This window comes from Leptinotarsa decemlineata, unplaced genomic scaffold (genome assembly GCF_025532065.1).
Source record: "Leptinotarsa decemlineata unplaced genomic scaffold, Ldec_3_MD MMD2_tig00000035_RagTag_RagTag, whole genome shotgun sequence".
Lineage (NCBI taxonomy): Eukaryota > Metazoa > Arthropoda > Insecta > Coleoptera > Chrysomelidae > Leptinotarsa > Leptinotarsa decemlineata.
Genome location: NW_027412540.1, coordinates 28,116,442 through 28,130,575, shown reverse-complemented (window position 1 = coordinate 28,130,575; position 14,134 = coordinate 28,116,442). Strand labels below are relative to the sequence as shown.

At 37.4% G+C, this 14,134-nt stretch overlaps 2 protein-coding genes across 7 annotated transcripts in view; one reads left to right on the top strand and one right to left on the bottom strand.

Annotated features, from left to right (window-relative positions):
* trc (Serine/threonine-protein kinase tricornered) overlaps positions 1-14,134 on the top strand; it is a 141,767-nt gene that overhangs the window by 77,235 nt on the left and 50,398 nt on the right. For 2 of the 6 annotated variants that reach the window (XM_023174580.2, XM_023174576.2), the window contains exon 1: positions 13,350-13,578. The exons of the other annotated variants lie outside the window; for them this stretch is intronic. The gene's annotated coding sequence lies outside the window, so the exon portion shown is untranslated. Of the gene's footprint in view, positions 1-13,349; positions 13,579-14,134 lie in introns of those variants that run through there. 6 annotated transcript variants of the gene reach the window in all.
* Positions 5,595-7,744, bottom strand: LOC141481084 (uncharacterized). The gene is made up of 2 exons (XM_074172199.1): positions 6,370-7,744; positions 5,595-6,306 (listed from the first exon to the last, which is right to left on the bottom strand). The coding sequence occupies exons 1-2, from the start codon at positions 6,801-6,803 to the stop codon at positions 5,595-5,597; spliced, it is 1,146 nt and encodes a 381-aa protein (XP_074028300.1). The 5' UTR covers positions 6,804-7,744.

Below are 14,134 nucleotides of genomic sequence, written 5' to 3'. Positions count from 1 at the left end.
GTTTTGCAGATCTATGGCAAATAGATTTAGCTGAACTGCAACCTTATGCAAAAAGTAATGAAGGATACCGATATATACTTGTAGTGATAGATTGTTACTCCAAATATCTGTGGACTGTAGCAGTTAAAGATAAAACAGGTAGTACAGTAACTAATGCAATGAAACATGTACTGAAAGAAGCCAAATACTCCCCCAAACACATACAAAGCGATCAAGGGAAAGAATTTTTCAATAAAAGCTTCTCATCTCTCATGCGAGAATATAATATCAATCATTATTCAACATTTAGCACAAAGAAGGCAGCTATAGCAGAAAGAGTGATTCGTACAATAAAGGCATGGCTCTACAAGGAATTTTCGATGAGAGGTCACCACAAATGGCTTGATATTCTTCCAATTATAACTAGTAGATATAATAATAAAGTTCATCGTACAATAGGTATGGCACCCATCAATGTTGATTCAACAACAAAATTAAAATTCAAGGGTATCAATGGAATTGGAGGAAGACAAAGTAAACCCAAATTCCAATTAAATGATATTGTACGTATAAGTAAATACAAACATATTTTTGAAAAGTCTTACACTGCGAATTTTACCACGGAGCTATTCAAGATTGTTAAAATTAATAAAACCATCCCAACGACTTATAATCTTGAAGATATGAATGAACAGCCGATTAGAGGATGTTTTTACGAAGAAGAGTTATTACGAACCGAGAATCCTGACGTATATCTGATTGAGAAGGTGTTGAAGAGAAGAAAAAATAAAGTATATGTAAAGTGGTTAGGCCTTCCTAGCGAACAAAATTCTTGGATTGATGAATCAAATATGGTTTAAATGTATATAATAGTGACTTTTATGAATAAAGTAATATTAAAGTTCATTATTGTTTTCATTTCAATTATAAGTATGTGAACTGAAAAATATTGCAGCGGTAAACATTGCCCCAGCCATTCGCAATGTTCTGTGTATACCAAACCAAATTAATTGTATACTCCATTCCCGCTTATATTTTTCAACTCACGATATTGAAAACACATTATCATTCCCAAAACTAATCGCCGTCACTTTGAAATGCAGTATCCAACTCTTTTTGCCAATTATCTCTCACTGATAATGCTGTCTCATAAAGCTTAGTCGACTCCTCAAGCTCAGCCTGAGCTTGCATTCTCGAACGTTGATGGAATTGCTTATCTTTACCAATTTTTGAACGGAGTTCATCAGCATCTTTAGACATTCTAGCCAATTCAACCTTCGCTAATGCAATCTTGGCATCTAATGCTTCAAGAGTTTCATTATTAGCATTAATAGCTCGCTCACTCTTTTCAAGTTCAGCAATAGTCATCTGTGCCTTTACAAGACGGCATTTTGCTTTCCTTTTCATTTCCCCAAACCGATGGAGGGGGCTGAAAGAAGATAGCGGTTCAGCTTTCAAATCACTCTTCATTTCTTTAGGAGTACCTTTTGGCTTCCTCTTCGATCTGTCACTTTTCGTTGCGGGTTTTTTCTGTCGCACAACACTTTTGGATTCTTTCTTTTCTTTAAAGTCAGTGACAATCGATGAAGATGCCTTAGTAACCTTCCTCTTGATTGTTCTAGATTTCTTATCAACACCAAGAGGAAGGGTAGATGAAGAGTGTTTGAGTGATGATAATTGCGAAACGATCGGATTTTCAATAATAATTTGCTCATTTGGTTCTGGCACATCTGCAAAGTTAACGAAGTCGTTAATATCAAAATCATTTATCGAATCTTGACTCGATAAATGTAATACTGGAATATTTTCAAAATCAGTCTGATCGATATCAACAAGTGGTGAACCATCTTCAGCAATCAATAGCGGCATAGAGCTCATGATTATTAAGGTCTGAGGAATGATATGTGATAGCAATAGAATGTGGATAGGAAAGGTGATGATGTTACTGAGACCTCACCATTTATAGAAGAAAATAAACTAGCGCATGCGCTCTTTCATCAACTGGCACATGCGCTCTCTCACTAAACTATTCACGCATGTAACAATCTTTGTCATTTAAGAGGAAAACTTTGTGTTGCATGCATGTATTTTTAAATGTTAGAAAATAATACAAATAAATTCAAAATATATATATATTTATTAATAATAGAGGACAATAACGATAATAAAAAATGAAAAATGTTAATATGTCTCTGTGGATGTGGAACGTTCTTTGACTCTATTCCTCAATAGTTGTTGCTCGTGCGTCAAACACCAACATTGAAAAAAATGGATTCTCCTATTGGGGTAGAGTTGACCAACCTTCTCACACAGATCCCAAGTACTTCTACATGCATTGCATACATGATTCCAACAATTCATGGAATATGTATCACAACGCAAACAACGTTGCAGTGGAGTTGGAACGGCAGCACAGATACCACAAATATTTCTACAGATACCTATATTGTTAAATATTATAGGTTCGGAACACTTCAGACACTGTAACTGTTGTTGACGATAATCCGATTTTGTTCGCTTCGGTGGATGAGAAGGAGGCGATAGTTGAATCCGCAACACGCAATCACTACACATACCAGTACATGGATTGATTGAATCCTTAGGTCTACTTATTTGACAAAAGTAGCACACAATAGCCCCTGCAATCATCATTGGGTAGACACACACTTTTGGTTTTTCATTCCACTCTTTTGGAAACGGCATTTTACTAATTCGATTAGAAATATAAAGAGATGACTTACAGAAACTCTGAATGCTCTCTCCTATACCTACGATCTCTATTTATACAAATCAACATCATGTGGAAGTATAGTGGGATAACTTCTCCTACTATTCCACTCTAAACGAGTCAAGTGGGAGTCGCATCACCTCCTATATAAGTTGACTTGCAAACCTAGAGTTCATTCATTCACTCTCTACAACTGTGAGCAAACAACAACAAGATGAATTCTGCAAAAATAAATGCTGCATTAAATAGAATAGCTGCTGTTGATGAAAACAATTGGATAGACGAATCAGATGATGAGGATGTCAATGTTCCGCTAGAGGAAGTAATAGTTGAAGCAGAAGATGTTGGAGTCGATGAAGATGAGATAGACGAAGTTGAAAACGAGGCCAACCAAAGCGACGAAGATGATGACGTGATGGAGTTTGAGAGGGTCATGGATGAAGAAGGAGATGATGAAGGGATAGAAGCTGACACAACTGAAGGTGATGGTGCTATGAGGATCGGTATGCGAACACTCAATGTCAGTGAGACACTGGAAGATCCCTTGGATTTGTATTGTGCATTGGATGCATACGTATTGATCAGCACAATAGATGGAGAGAACAAAAAACTATGTTGGTGCTGCTTTCGGTTTTATTCGCATAGAAACAATAATGGAGGGTGGTATGCCCATGTCAACACCCACAACACTGTCTCAATTATGGAAATGGGACAGAATTGGTGTGAAGCTTGCGAGAGGCCACTAACAAACTTCACCCGAGTATCTACATGTATTATATGTAATAATGTCCAACCTGTGGCACAATAACCGTGGACCTACTGGTCAAAAAAAAAACAACAGCCCTTTTCAGGGCTACATTATTCACACAAACAGTAGTTAGTTGTATTAGTATTCATAGATTATGTGACAAATGAATACTTTGATTAATAAAAGTCTAAGTTGGAAATTTGTTAGTCTTTGAATATCTATACATTATATGACAAATAAATTACTACTTTGACTGAAAAGTCGAAATTTGGAATTTGATAGTCATTGAATATCTATGCATATGATGAGTACTACTTTAAATGAAAGTTGAAGTTGGCATTTGTCAATCATTCATATGCATATAATGATGAATACTTTCACATACATATATTTCGTTTGAGATTATAATGTTAACATAATGTTAACAATGGTATGAATCTGTTTCTGTTTGAAAGTATAATGGTAGCTCTGAAAAGAGCTATTTTTTTTATTGTTTCAGTCTTTAATTGTAGCCCTGAAAAGGGCTGTTATTTTTTTATTAATCCATGCAATGATATGGACTAACGCTCCTCATCATCAGAAACAATAATTATGGTATCGTCATCTGAATCAGATGATATACTAATGATATCATCCTCATAGTAGTCATCTGAATCAGATGATATACTCATGATGTCGTCGTCGTCATAATCAGCTGAATCAGATGATATACTAATCACATCATCCGCATTATTATCGTCAACAGCATCTATGTCGTCCTGAATACCTTGTTCCACTCGTTCTGCGAAATCATCAGGAAGATCATAGATTCGCTGCAGAAATTGAGCGAAGGTTGTACTCAAATGATCAGACGTTGAATCTATTTCATGTACTTGGATGGGTCCTGTACTCGACATTGTGGAAGAATGATATAGAACTGGGATTGTTGCTATATTTATATTGGAAGAAATGAAATGGAGGGGGTGAAATGTAGAACAGTGTTTGAGATTCGAAAACATCAAGAATGAAACTCTGAGCGATTATTAGGAGAAATTCTAGTGATTATTATGGAAAAAAAACTAATAAGAGGGAGAGGAAGGGAGGAAGACACTGCCCCAGCCTCGCAGTGCCTCGTGTACACCAACCAAAAAGTGTGTACTCCGTGGAAGGAAAGGAAAGGAAATGATGGACGAGTAGATGATTATATGTCATCATCGGAATTGAGGACATCATCATCGATTAGGATTGGGGATGGCGGAGGACTATCCTCGATGAGGATAGGGGATGGTGGAGGACGTCTAACGTCAAGCTCGTCATCAGCATCATCACCAGAGTCGTCGTCGTCATCATCGTCGTCGTCGCTACTCATTGGGACAATGTCATCATAAGCAGGGTCCCACCATCCGTCAGGATCTGGATATTCCGAGTCATCCAAGTGTCCTTCGTCACTGCCAGTGACATGCTGAACTTGCATCCTGATGTCGTGATCCCGGTATTCGTATGGCGGACTGTGGGGTTCCGTGGTGGAAGAGACAACCTGTACCTGGCTGTTATCCCAGTAATTGAAGTTGTACCCCTGATCCGGGCAGCTATAGGGTTCGGAGGTTGAATCGGGTTCCATCTCGATGCTAGCTGATCAACTGAATGTTTCATCAGATGATTTCTACTTTTATACTTTCGAGAGGGAGTGGGAGAGGAGTGGAACATTGAGTAGGGGTAAATTGTAGTGTGACATAAGACATATTCAATGAGTAGGGGTAAATTGCAAAGTGACATAAGACATATTCAATGAAAGAGATACTTGAATGGATAAAATACAAATGAAATATACTTGTCGATTTCACTATGAAACATGTCTATTTTTTTATTTTTTAAATTTTCTTCACATGAAATTATTTACAAGTGATTAGAGAACACAAAAATTGATGTGAGGTATTTGTCTAGAAGAACTTGGAATTGAAATAAAAAAATAATAATGATAATAAGAGGAAGTGAAGAAAAATGCTCCAACCATCGCATTGTTCAATGTGTACCAAACCAAAAAACAGTGTACACCCTTTATTTCACTTCCTTTTCCTTTATTCAATATAAACTTAACAAATATAAACTTAAAACTACCATAATTAAATACTCCTAACTAACCTAAAACTAATCTTACATTTACACTTCATCTACAAAAAGAGTGTCCATAACTGTCACTACTTTTTTGTACAGCTCTATCGAAGAGGTCTTTGCTTTACACCTTTCCTGCAGAGATGCATAATTCCGATCTATTTCGGCCATTTCCTTTTGGAGTTCCCTCCGTCGGTTATCCATTTCAGCCATTTGTCGCTTCATGGTAACCAACTCGGCCTCGCTAGATCGGGCAGCTCGTTCTGCTTTCTTGCATCTCTGCAGAAAAACACTCATCTTTTCACTAACCTCTCCGATAGGCTGTGGCACCAACACCTCAGGATCCGCCGGTGTCGCTGGCAGCGGTGGTAGTCGCGTCACCAACGGCGACAATATCACCAACTCCGGAGAAGGACTCCTCGGAATTTCCACTGCTGCTGGTGCTGCTGCTGGTGTGGAGGCCCTCTTACGAGAGGTCGAAAAACTACCTGCATAAGGATTAGTCCTATTGCAAGTAGCTCGGTACTTTGAAATAGGACCAACCTTTGCTGCAGGTCGTTGGCAAACCTTCTTCACAGCCCTGACTTCCTCCTCCTCCTCGAATAAGTCAGGGCTAGAAGATCTGCACCTAACTCGCGAACGCGAAGTGGTTGGCTGGTCAACCGTCACCGCTCTCGAAGATGCTGCCTCCTCCTGGTCAGCGGACACCGGCAGAATAGACGCCACAGCATTATTCACCTCCTGTGTATTGGTTGCCATTCTGAAAAAGAAGAAATAATACAAAGTTAGTTGATATAAAAAATAACATTCCTAATTTACTTACTCAAATATCAAGTTGGTCGTTGGAACGTACTGCCTTGTTGTGGAGTGGACTGCTCTCGATGAGATGACTTCTCGAACTGAATGTTGTGGAGTGCTCTCCGGAGGGTATCGACTTCGATGCGTGAGCGGTGGGAAAATGGTGGGAGCGCACATGCGCGATGAGGGTAGGGGTGTACATGCGCAAATGTTGGGAGTCGGGGGGCGGGGCTTCGGGGAGGGGAGGGGCGGGGCTTCGGAAAGGGGGCGGGGCTTCGGAAAGGGGCGGGGTATCCGAAAAGTTGGTGGCGACGGGGGGGGGGGGGGGGGGGGGGGCGTGGCCCTAACGGGCCCCGCCCACTGCCTGGGCTCCGCCCAGGTGGGTGGGGCCTCCGGCCCCAGGTAGGCGGGACATCTGGAGAGACATCTACGCCCTCTTCGCGCGCGCGTTCGTAACATAATATGCAACCGAACACCTAACCTAACGTATTAACGTATTAACGTAACCTAACCTAGTACGCTAACCTACCGCTATGCAACCGAACACCTAACCTAACCTAACCTAACCTAACCTAACCTAACCTAACCTAACCTAACCTACAGTAACTATTAACCTAACCTAACGAGGGAATACTAACCTAACACCTAACCTAACGTAAGTATGCAGCTAACCTAACGTAGCTATTAACCTAACCTAACGAGGGAATACATTCACCATGTTGGTTCCATTAATACATCATCAGTTGGTTTTGGTTTTGGTTGTATTATTCTATGATTTGGATTAATGTTCAGTCCTGGATATCCCAGTCCACCTGATGATGATGGCCTGACTTTATAGTTTCTCTCCAAAACTTCTTTATGGTTTTTCTCCAATACTTCAACTCTCTGTTCCAGTACATCATACTTTTTCATTGTAGTCCCTGTTATGTTTGACATAGCATCAAATTTTTTATTTGTAGACGCTGTTATGTCAGACATTTTTATGTCTACATCACTTGTAAGTTTGTCAAATTTACGAGTGAAAGTTATCCGAGCCTCTGCAATTTTATCGTTAAATGCTTGCCGGGCGTCCCGAGCAATATTGCCTATTGTGGATTGTATTGCAGCTTGTAGGGCTAGAAGTATAACTTCCTTTGCTCCATTAATTTCCCCCTCAAGATATGATACAGTTACACAATCACTCTTGTCAATTGGTTCACTTGTATTTTTCAATATTTTCCTTTGCATGTCATAATGACCATCTTTTGTTAATTTAAAACCATTCCCAGGAGGACCTCGAATGACATTACCACCCCATTTTCTTTTTCTACCAAACTTATCGATTGTTTTAGACATTGTGCACTCTACGATGATTCTCTTCAAACTGATATTTCTGTCATTTACATTATACTATATATTGCAGTAATTGATTAGGGAAATAGAAATAATACAAATAAAATTTTAATCATTTTATATTCATTACAGTAATACATATACATACATACATAATACATTAATATCACATTACTTCTATCATATATTATTAATTATAAATGGCTACATAAATATCAATATTGAATTTTCCGGTTTTGAAGATATTGAATGATATTTCAATCATTGATCTCGGCAGATAATAAATTAATCAATTGATCCAATGGAGTCTCCTGAGATTGTGATTGTTGAATAATATTACTTATCCAACGAATGTTCTCATTTGGATCGTTTTCATAAAATTCAATATCATTATGACCCCAAGGAAGAGTGTGGGTAGTATTCGGAATGATAAATCGTTTATCATCGTGATATGATAATGCAACTTTATTTTTTAATTCAGTATACATATCATGTAACACGCTTCTAAATGAATTCATCTTTCTGAATATCATACCACCTTGTTCGACGATTTTTTGATAATCTTCGCATGTCAATTCATTCTTTATTACAGATCGTTTAACCCCTTTGGCTTTCTTAAATTCACCATCAACAGATTTCACATAATATGCTTTAGCACCTGTACCATAAAAACTCATGATTGGATCATTTGGAAATTCATCTTTGAAGTTACCCAAGACTGAACTTGTTACTGGAATATTGAATTGGTTAACTATACTGTAATTGGATGTATCAAATCTACTTATGTTAGTTTTTATGAATTCATAAAAATTTTCTGTGTTTACTTTAAGAATGAGCGAGTCGGTATCTGTGTAAAGTAAAGAGACATTTTCATCAAAGTGTTGTTTGATGCATCCATAGAAAAAGTCATACATGACTGTTTTAGATAATTCTAATATGGAAAATCCCAAATATAATGGTTTATCGTAATGAACCTTCACTCTACCCAATTGAATGGCAACGAAATTATCAGTGAAAATTGAACAATTTTTGAAATTTGGTTTGGCTATGAGAGTGCTGGCACCTATATTTTTCTTTATATTTTCCCAATGTGTAACGAGTCTAACATCAATTCGATTATCTACATTCTCCATTGTCTTTCCATACACCGCATTATTCATTAGTTTATAGAAATCTTTAACAGATTTGTTGTTAGACCTATTACGCATTTCAGTATTAAGATCTATATAGGGTTTCATCCAGCATGATTGTTTGAATTTCAATACTCTATGTGTATTCATTACAATCAATCCATTTTTGACAGCTTGCTGTAGATTCCTATAATGAACAATATATTTTCTTTTATCATTCAAATTTGGAATTAATTTGGGAATTTTCGATTGTGTACGAGGTGGTATTATTTTTTCGACTAAAAATGGAAGGTCAGAATGTTTATCATGCAACTCTTGTGGATAATGAATGTCCACTTCAAATACATACCCATACGGACTATCAGTACTCACATCCATCACATCGAGATTAAGAATTTCATTTGGTGTCAACCATGTAAATTCACTTGTTGGTAGAGGTTGTGACATACTGTGACCGTATAGATTTGTTGCATCTAAATATGTAATGAATGTGGAAGGTTCGTTGGGATTATAATTGGGTAAAAATCTATTATTTGCTATATGTTTCCTCTCGCTACATTGACTAATTCCACCTCGTATACCTTTTTGAAAAAAGTGAATCATATCAATGTCAGTTAGTAATTCCAATTCAACATTAGTGAACTTCAACATGGCATCCCATGATAATCCAGGTGCAGTGTAATATTGTGCCGGATCTAAGTTATATATCTCTAAACTTGTGGTGCGGAAGTTTTCAAAAATATCACATAGTAGCAATACATCCGACTTCAAATACAAATCAGAGTATTCCCCCAAATTCTGACACTCGAATAAATTCCAAACTTTTCTAGCCCTATCATAATCAGTTTCCGATATATGTTCACAATTGAGTGTGTCATAAAACTGATTTTTTGTCGGAAGTAATGGATAATTCAATTTGTCAATGTCATCAACAAAACTATATGGAAATACACCTTTCTGTCTCATCAAATTGAATTTCTCAATTTGTGGGAAATGTTTGTGCATCTCCAAACATTGATCGGAGGTCAAGTTTGCACCCAACTTCTCCAACGAATTAGTCATAAATTTATAACTATCGATAAATCTCATTTTGAGATAATTCTTCCTAACCACACCATCTTTATCGGTATAGCTGTGTGTAAAGAGATGCTTCGTGAAAGATATATATTTCTCTTTAGTTTGCGGGATAACATCAACTTTCTCTTTATTCCTATACAATTCTTTTATGAATAAATGACAATCATAACCACTTAAATTATGAAAAATGATAGGTATGAAGTTTGGTATTTTGAAATTTAAATTACATTTCGAGTGAGCGGCATGTGATCTTTTCTTTCCTGTGACATGACAATGATCTCTTACTTTGACGTCACCATCAGTAAATGCTTTATTACATATACCACAAGTTCTGGCTGCAACAAACTGTTCTTCTTCTTCGACAGTTTGTGTATCCATTGGTTTAGGGTTTCTGAGATGATTTTCATGTATCTCTTTCAAATCATCTTCAATGCTACTCACAAATTTCTGAGCTGCATCTACACCCCTATATGTAACAAATTTTGTCAAATCATCATTATATGAACACTTTATCAAATAAGCAAATGAATATGGGGCATGTTTGAATGTTTTAATCGTGTATGAACTTCCAGGATTTGGCTCATTCACATGAATCGGTTTAAGCACTGATTCAAAATCAGCATACACTACAAATGGCACCCTCATTTGCCTCTCAAAGTTTTCAAACATTAGTTTATTTTCCGCAACCATTCTACCATATTTATTGATCTTTAAATTAGTAGTTGGTGTTGTGGTACTAATGTGATTACAATCATACATATTATGACGTAAAAGCAATCTCTCATCAGAAAAATATATCAAACATCCGTCACAAAAATATTTTTTCTGTCTATGAGCTGATAGTTGATTAGAAACTAATCTTGAAAGATCTTTGATCCAACAATAGTGACCATTACCGGAGTCATCAGTTATAAACAACAAATTGACATGTCTCCGGAGTCTTCTCTGTGAGTATCGCAATGGACCAATCACTTCATACTTCATTTTACCCTTCTCAAATGTACTCTCTAAACCGTAAACATTAATTGAAATATCATTCCTATCTTCGAATATTTCGATACTCTTATTATTAACTTTAACCGGAAAATCCATACCTGTGACATCTAAAACAGTGGAAAAATGTGGATATGACGTAAGTTCGGACACTCGACTATCTGCAGGATATAATGCTGATGTTATAGCCCAAGCAAAACAATATTGATCTTCATTACGAACATTCACAACAGCTTTCTTCCATTGAATACATTGAGGCAGCTTCACATATGAACGTCCTTCCAGTGGACTGTATTTATTAATGTTGACCTCGAGAAACAATATTTTTTCACAAGTCCAACCTGAATTATAAAAAAAAAAAAATATTACTATTCAATCTTATTGAAATTTTTAAAAAATAAATACCTGAGTCACGATCCTGGAACTCAGTCGTTTGTGCCACAATTACATCACGGAATCCATCAAAAACAGCATTCAAATCTGAAGATTGGTCCACTATTTTATTTTGGGAATTAAATGACTTCGTGTCCCTCGAATCATCAGTCTGAAGAATATAATTCCCAAAAACTTCCATATTCACCTTGATGCTTTTATGGATCCTGATGGCTGATTCCAGTAATTCAATGACCTTCTGCCTAATCTTATTGAAAAATGAAATGTAGTCACTGGTTACAATCGAACTCTCCACCCTGTATGTAGCAATGCGGCAATTGAATGCATTCGTTATAATTTGAACACCGTCAGACAATTGAACACATGCATTATTTTTATGACTCATGGTTCTTCGGTGAGAATTCACTTGGCTCATAGGAATTGTCACATTACAACAATTGCACGTATACATAGGTGTTGCATTATCCACTCTCACCCGTTTCACTGCAGGCCCTCCTTGGCAACTCTGGAGCTGATGCCGACGAAGATTATCACTACGAGTGAAAGATTTACCACAGTCACAGGAATACATTTTATATAATAGTTCTCACTAACTCACTTGATGTAAACTGACATAGCCAACACTCGTACGCTTCTTAAATACACTCTGATAGGACCCGTCAAGACGTCATAGCCAACCCCACTTCTCAACTACATGCGCCAAGATTACCTCCCAACTGAATGCGATAACAGATGTCGATATACGAGCAAGCAGTGGTCGTTGCGGTCTCGGAGAGGGTAGACGCTAGGCAAACAGTCCTCGGCTGCCGTTGTGTCACCATCGATAGCGGGGCTAGAGCGAACCTTCATCGCTTCAGGAGAGGTGAGGGCAGACCGATGAATACGCATTACTCTGCCACACGTCGTGGAGTGAACATGTCGCTCTCTAGCCGTTGAACGGTTATTGCTGTGACGTCACTCCACTACTAACTTGGTGCCCTAACACCGATGGAGCATTTATTACTTGGAGGATCTTCGAAGTATGCAGACGTATGTTTGTACATAGACAAACAAGCACATGATGAAACCCTGTACCGTGCATTCTCCTACACACACACATAAACACACAAAATCTCATATGAAAAAAAAAATCTGAACGATCCATGCACCAGACACTTCAAGGTCACAATGCCTTGACTTCACTGCACAACAAAAAAACTTCACCAAACAACAACCAATAAAAAAAGCAATTAATACGTCATAGTGGTGGGGGGAGGCCGAGAATCAGCTGTAAACAACTACTTATGTTCTTGGAGTTTGGATCGAATATGAAGTTTGCAAGATGGTATACACCTGACAAATGGTTCCATATGATGTTGAATGGAAAGTTGAACCAAGTCAAGAATTACTTGTGGAACGTTTTGTTTCTTTTCAATTTTCATGTAGAACTGGAAAATTTTCCCTTCAAAGACACAAAAATAGCCACTAGTTTCCCAGTTTTTCAAATTTGAAATTGCGTTAGTATTGAATTCCTAGTGAATGTTTTTCAGGTAATATTATGAAATATGAAATAAATAGTTGAGTTTCAATGGGGGTGTTTTGAAATCCAGCATACCACCAATAAGAATTTTTTCATTTTTTCAAATGTCATTTTTGTCCTTCATTTTGCATGCTATACAGATTTCAATTTCAACTGGTGGCCTGGAACAAGAACAACCTAAGTTAATTGTGTGTCATTTTTCTTGTTTTCACTATTTTAAATAAGACCTACTATATTTATTCAAATAAAGAATAAAGAAAAAGTCGATACCATTGGTTTTTTAACGCTCCTGTGAAACTGAAATTGGTTTCAAAACATTGCATTAGAAGTGAGCCTAAACTCGGTGCATGGCTCTTTATACTCAAAACTACAAACTTTGGTCCTTTCATATCGAAGCAACAGAAATAAAACCCATACTTTGAATTTTCTATCTTGTGACGTATTGATCAAAAAAGTAGATCTCCCGCCACATTAAGACATTCGACAACGTCGCATTTCCTCTTTGAACGCCTGCGGGCCGACGGAGATGCAAACCTCCGCTCGGAAAAGCTATCTCGATGCCATCGCAGTCCCGTTTAGAATTCGGTTTCGACGGCCTCTTGCCGACGCCGACGTTTTTCGCGTGAGCCGCGAGCGTCCGCGTCGATTTCCTTTTTTTCGAGCGGATCGAACGCAGAGCACGTGTAAACAACGATTGTCGATGGAACGCGGAAACATTTGCTTGAAATAAAACAAAATCCGAAATCAGCTGTGTGGATTTATTCGTTGTCTCGATCCTAAGATGGCTTTGGTATGTAAATTTCGAGATCTGCGGATTAGGCAGGTTCATCTTTGTATGAGGGTTTTAATTGAAAGAAAATCCTAACGATAAATAGGTACTCTTCCAGAAAAAGAACTATTGGAAGTACCCCCGTTTAGTCGATTACACTATATATAGGTCATGCTATTGAATAGTGGAAATGAACGTTTTCGATGGCAGTAGAAGATTTGAAAAAATAATCAGGTTAATATCATTCAGATGTTACTAAATTATCTAATTATTCTTGAATATTCTGCAGGATTTATAAAATTGGTATGATTGAAATAAGTAAATAAAATATCTGTCTCGGCATAAGCCATGAAAGTAGTTATATTCCGGCTGTCATTTGCCAGATCCTACTAGGTAGAAACGTTGACAGAGATGACTATTTCTTAACTTTCCTAATTGTTTTATTTTTCTTCGATTTCTATTTGAGTTTTGGTACAGGGGATGGTTTTTCTTCGCTTAGGGATCTGTTCAATAGATGAAAAGTTTATACTTCACGTTAGTTAATAGATATTTTCTCAGTGAAAGTTTAGTATAAGCA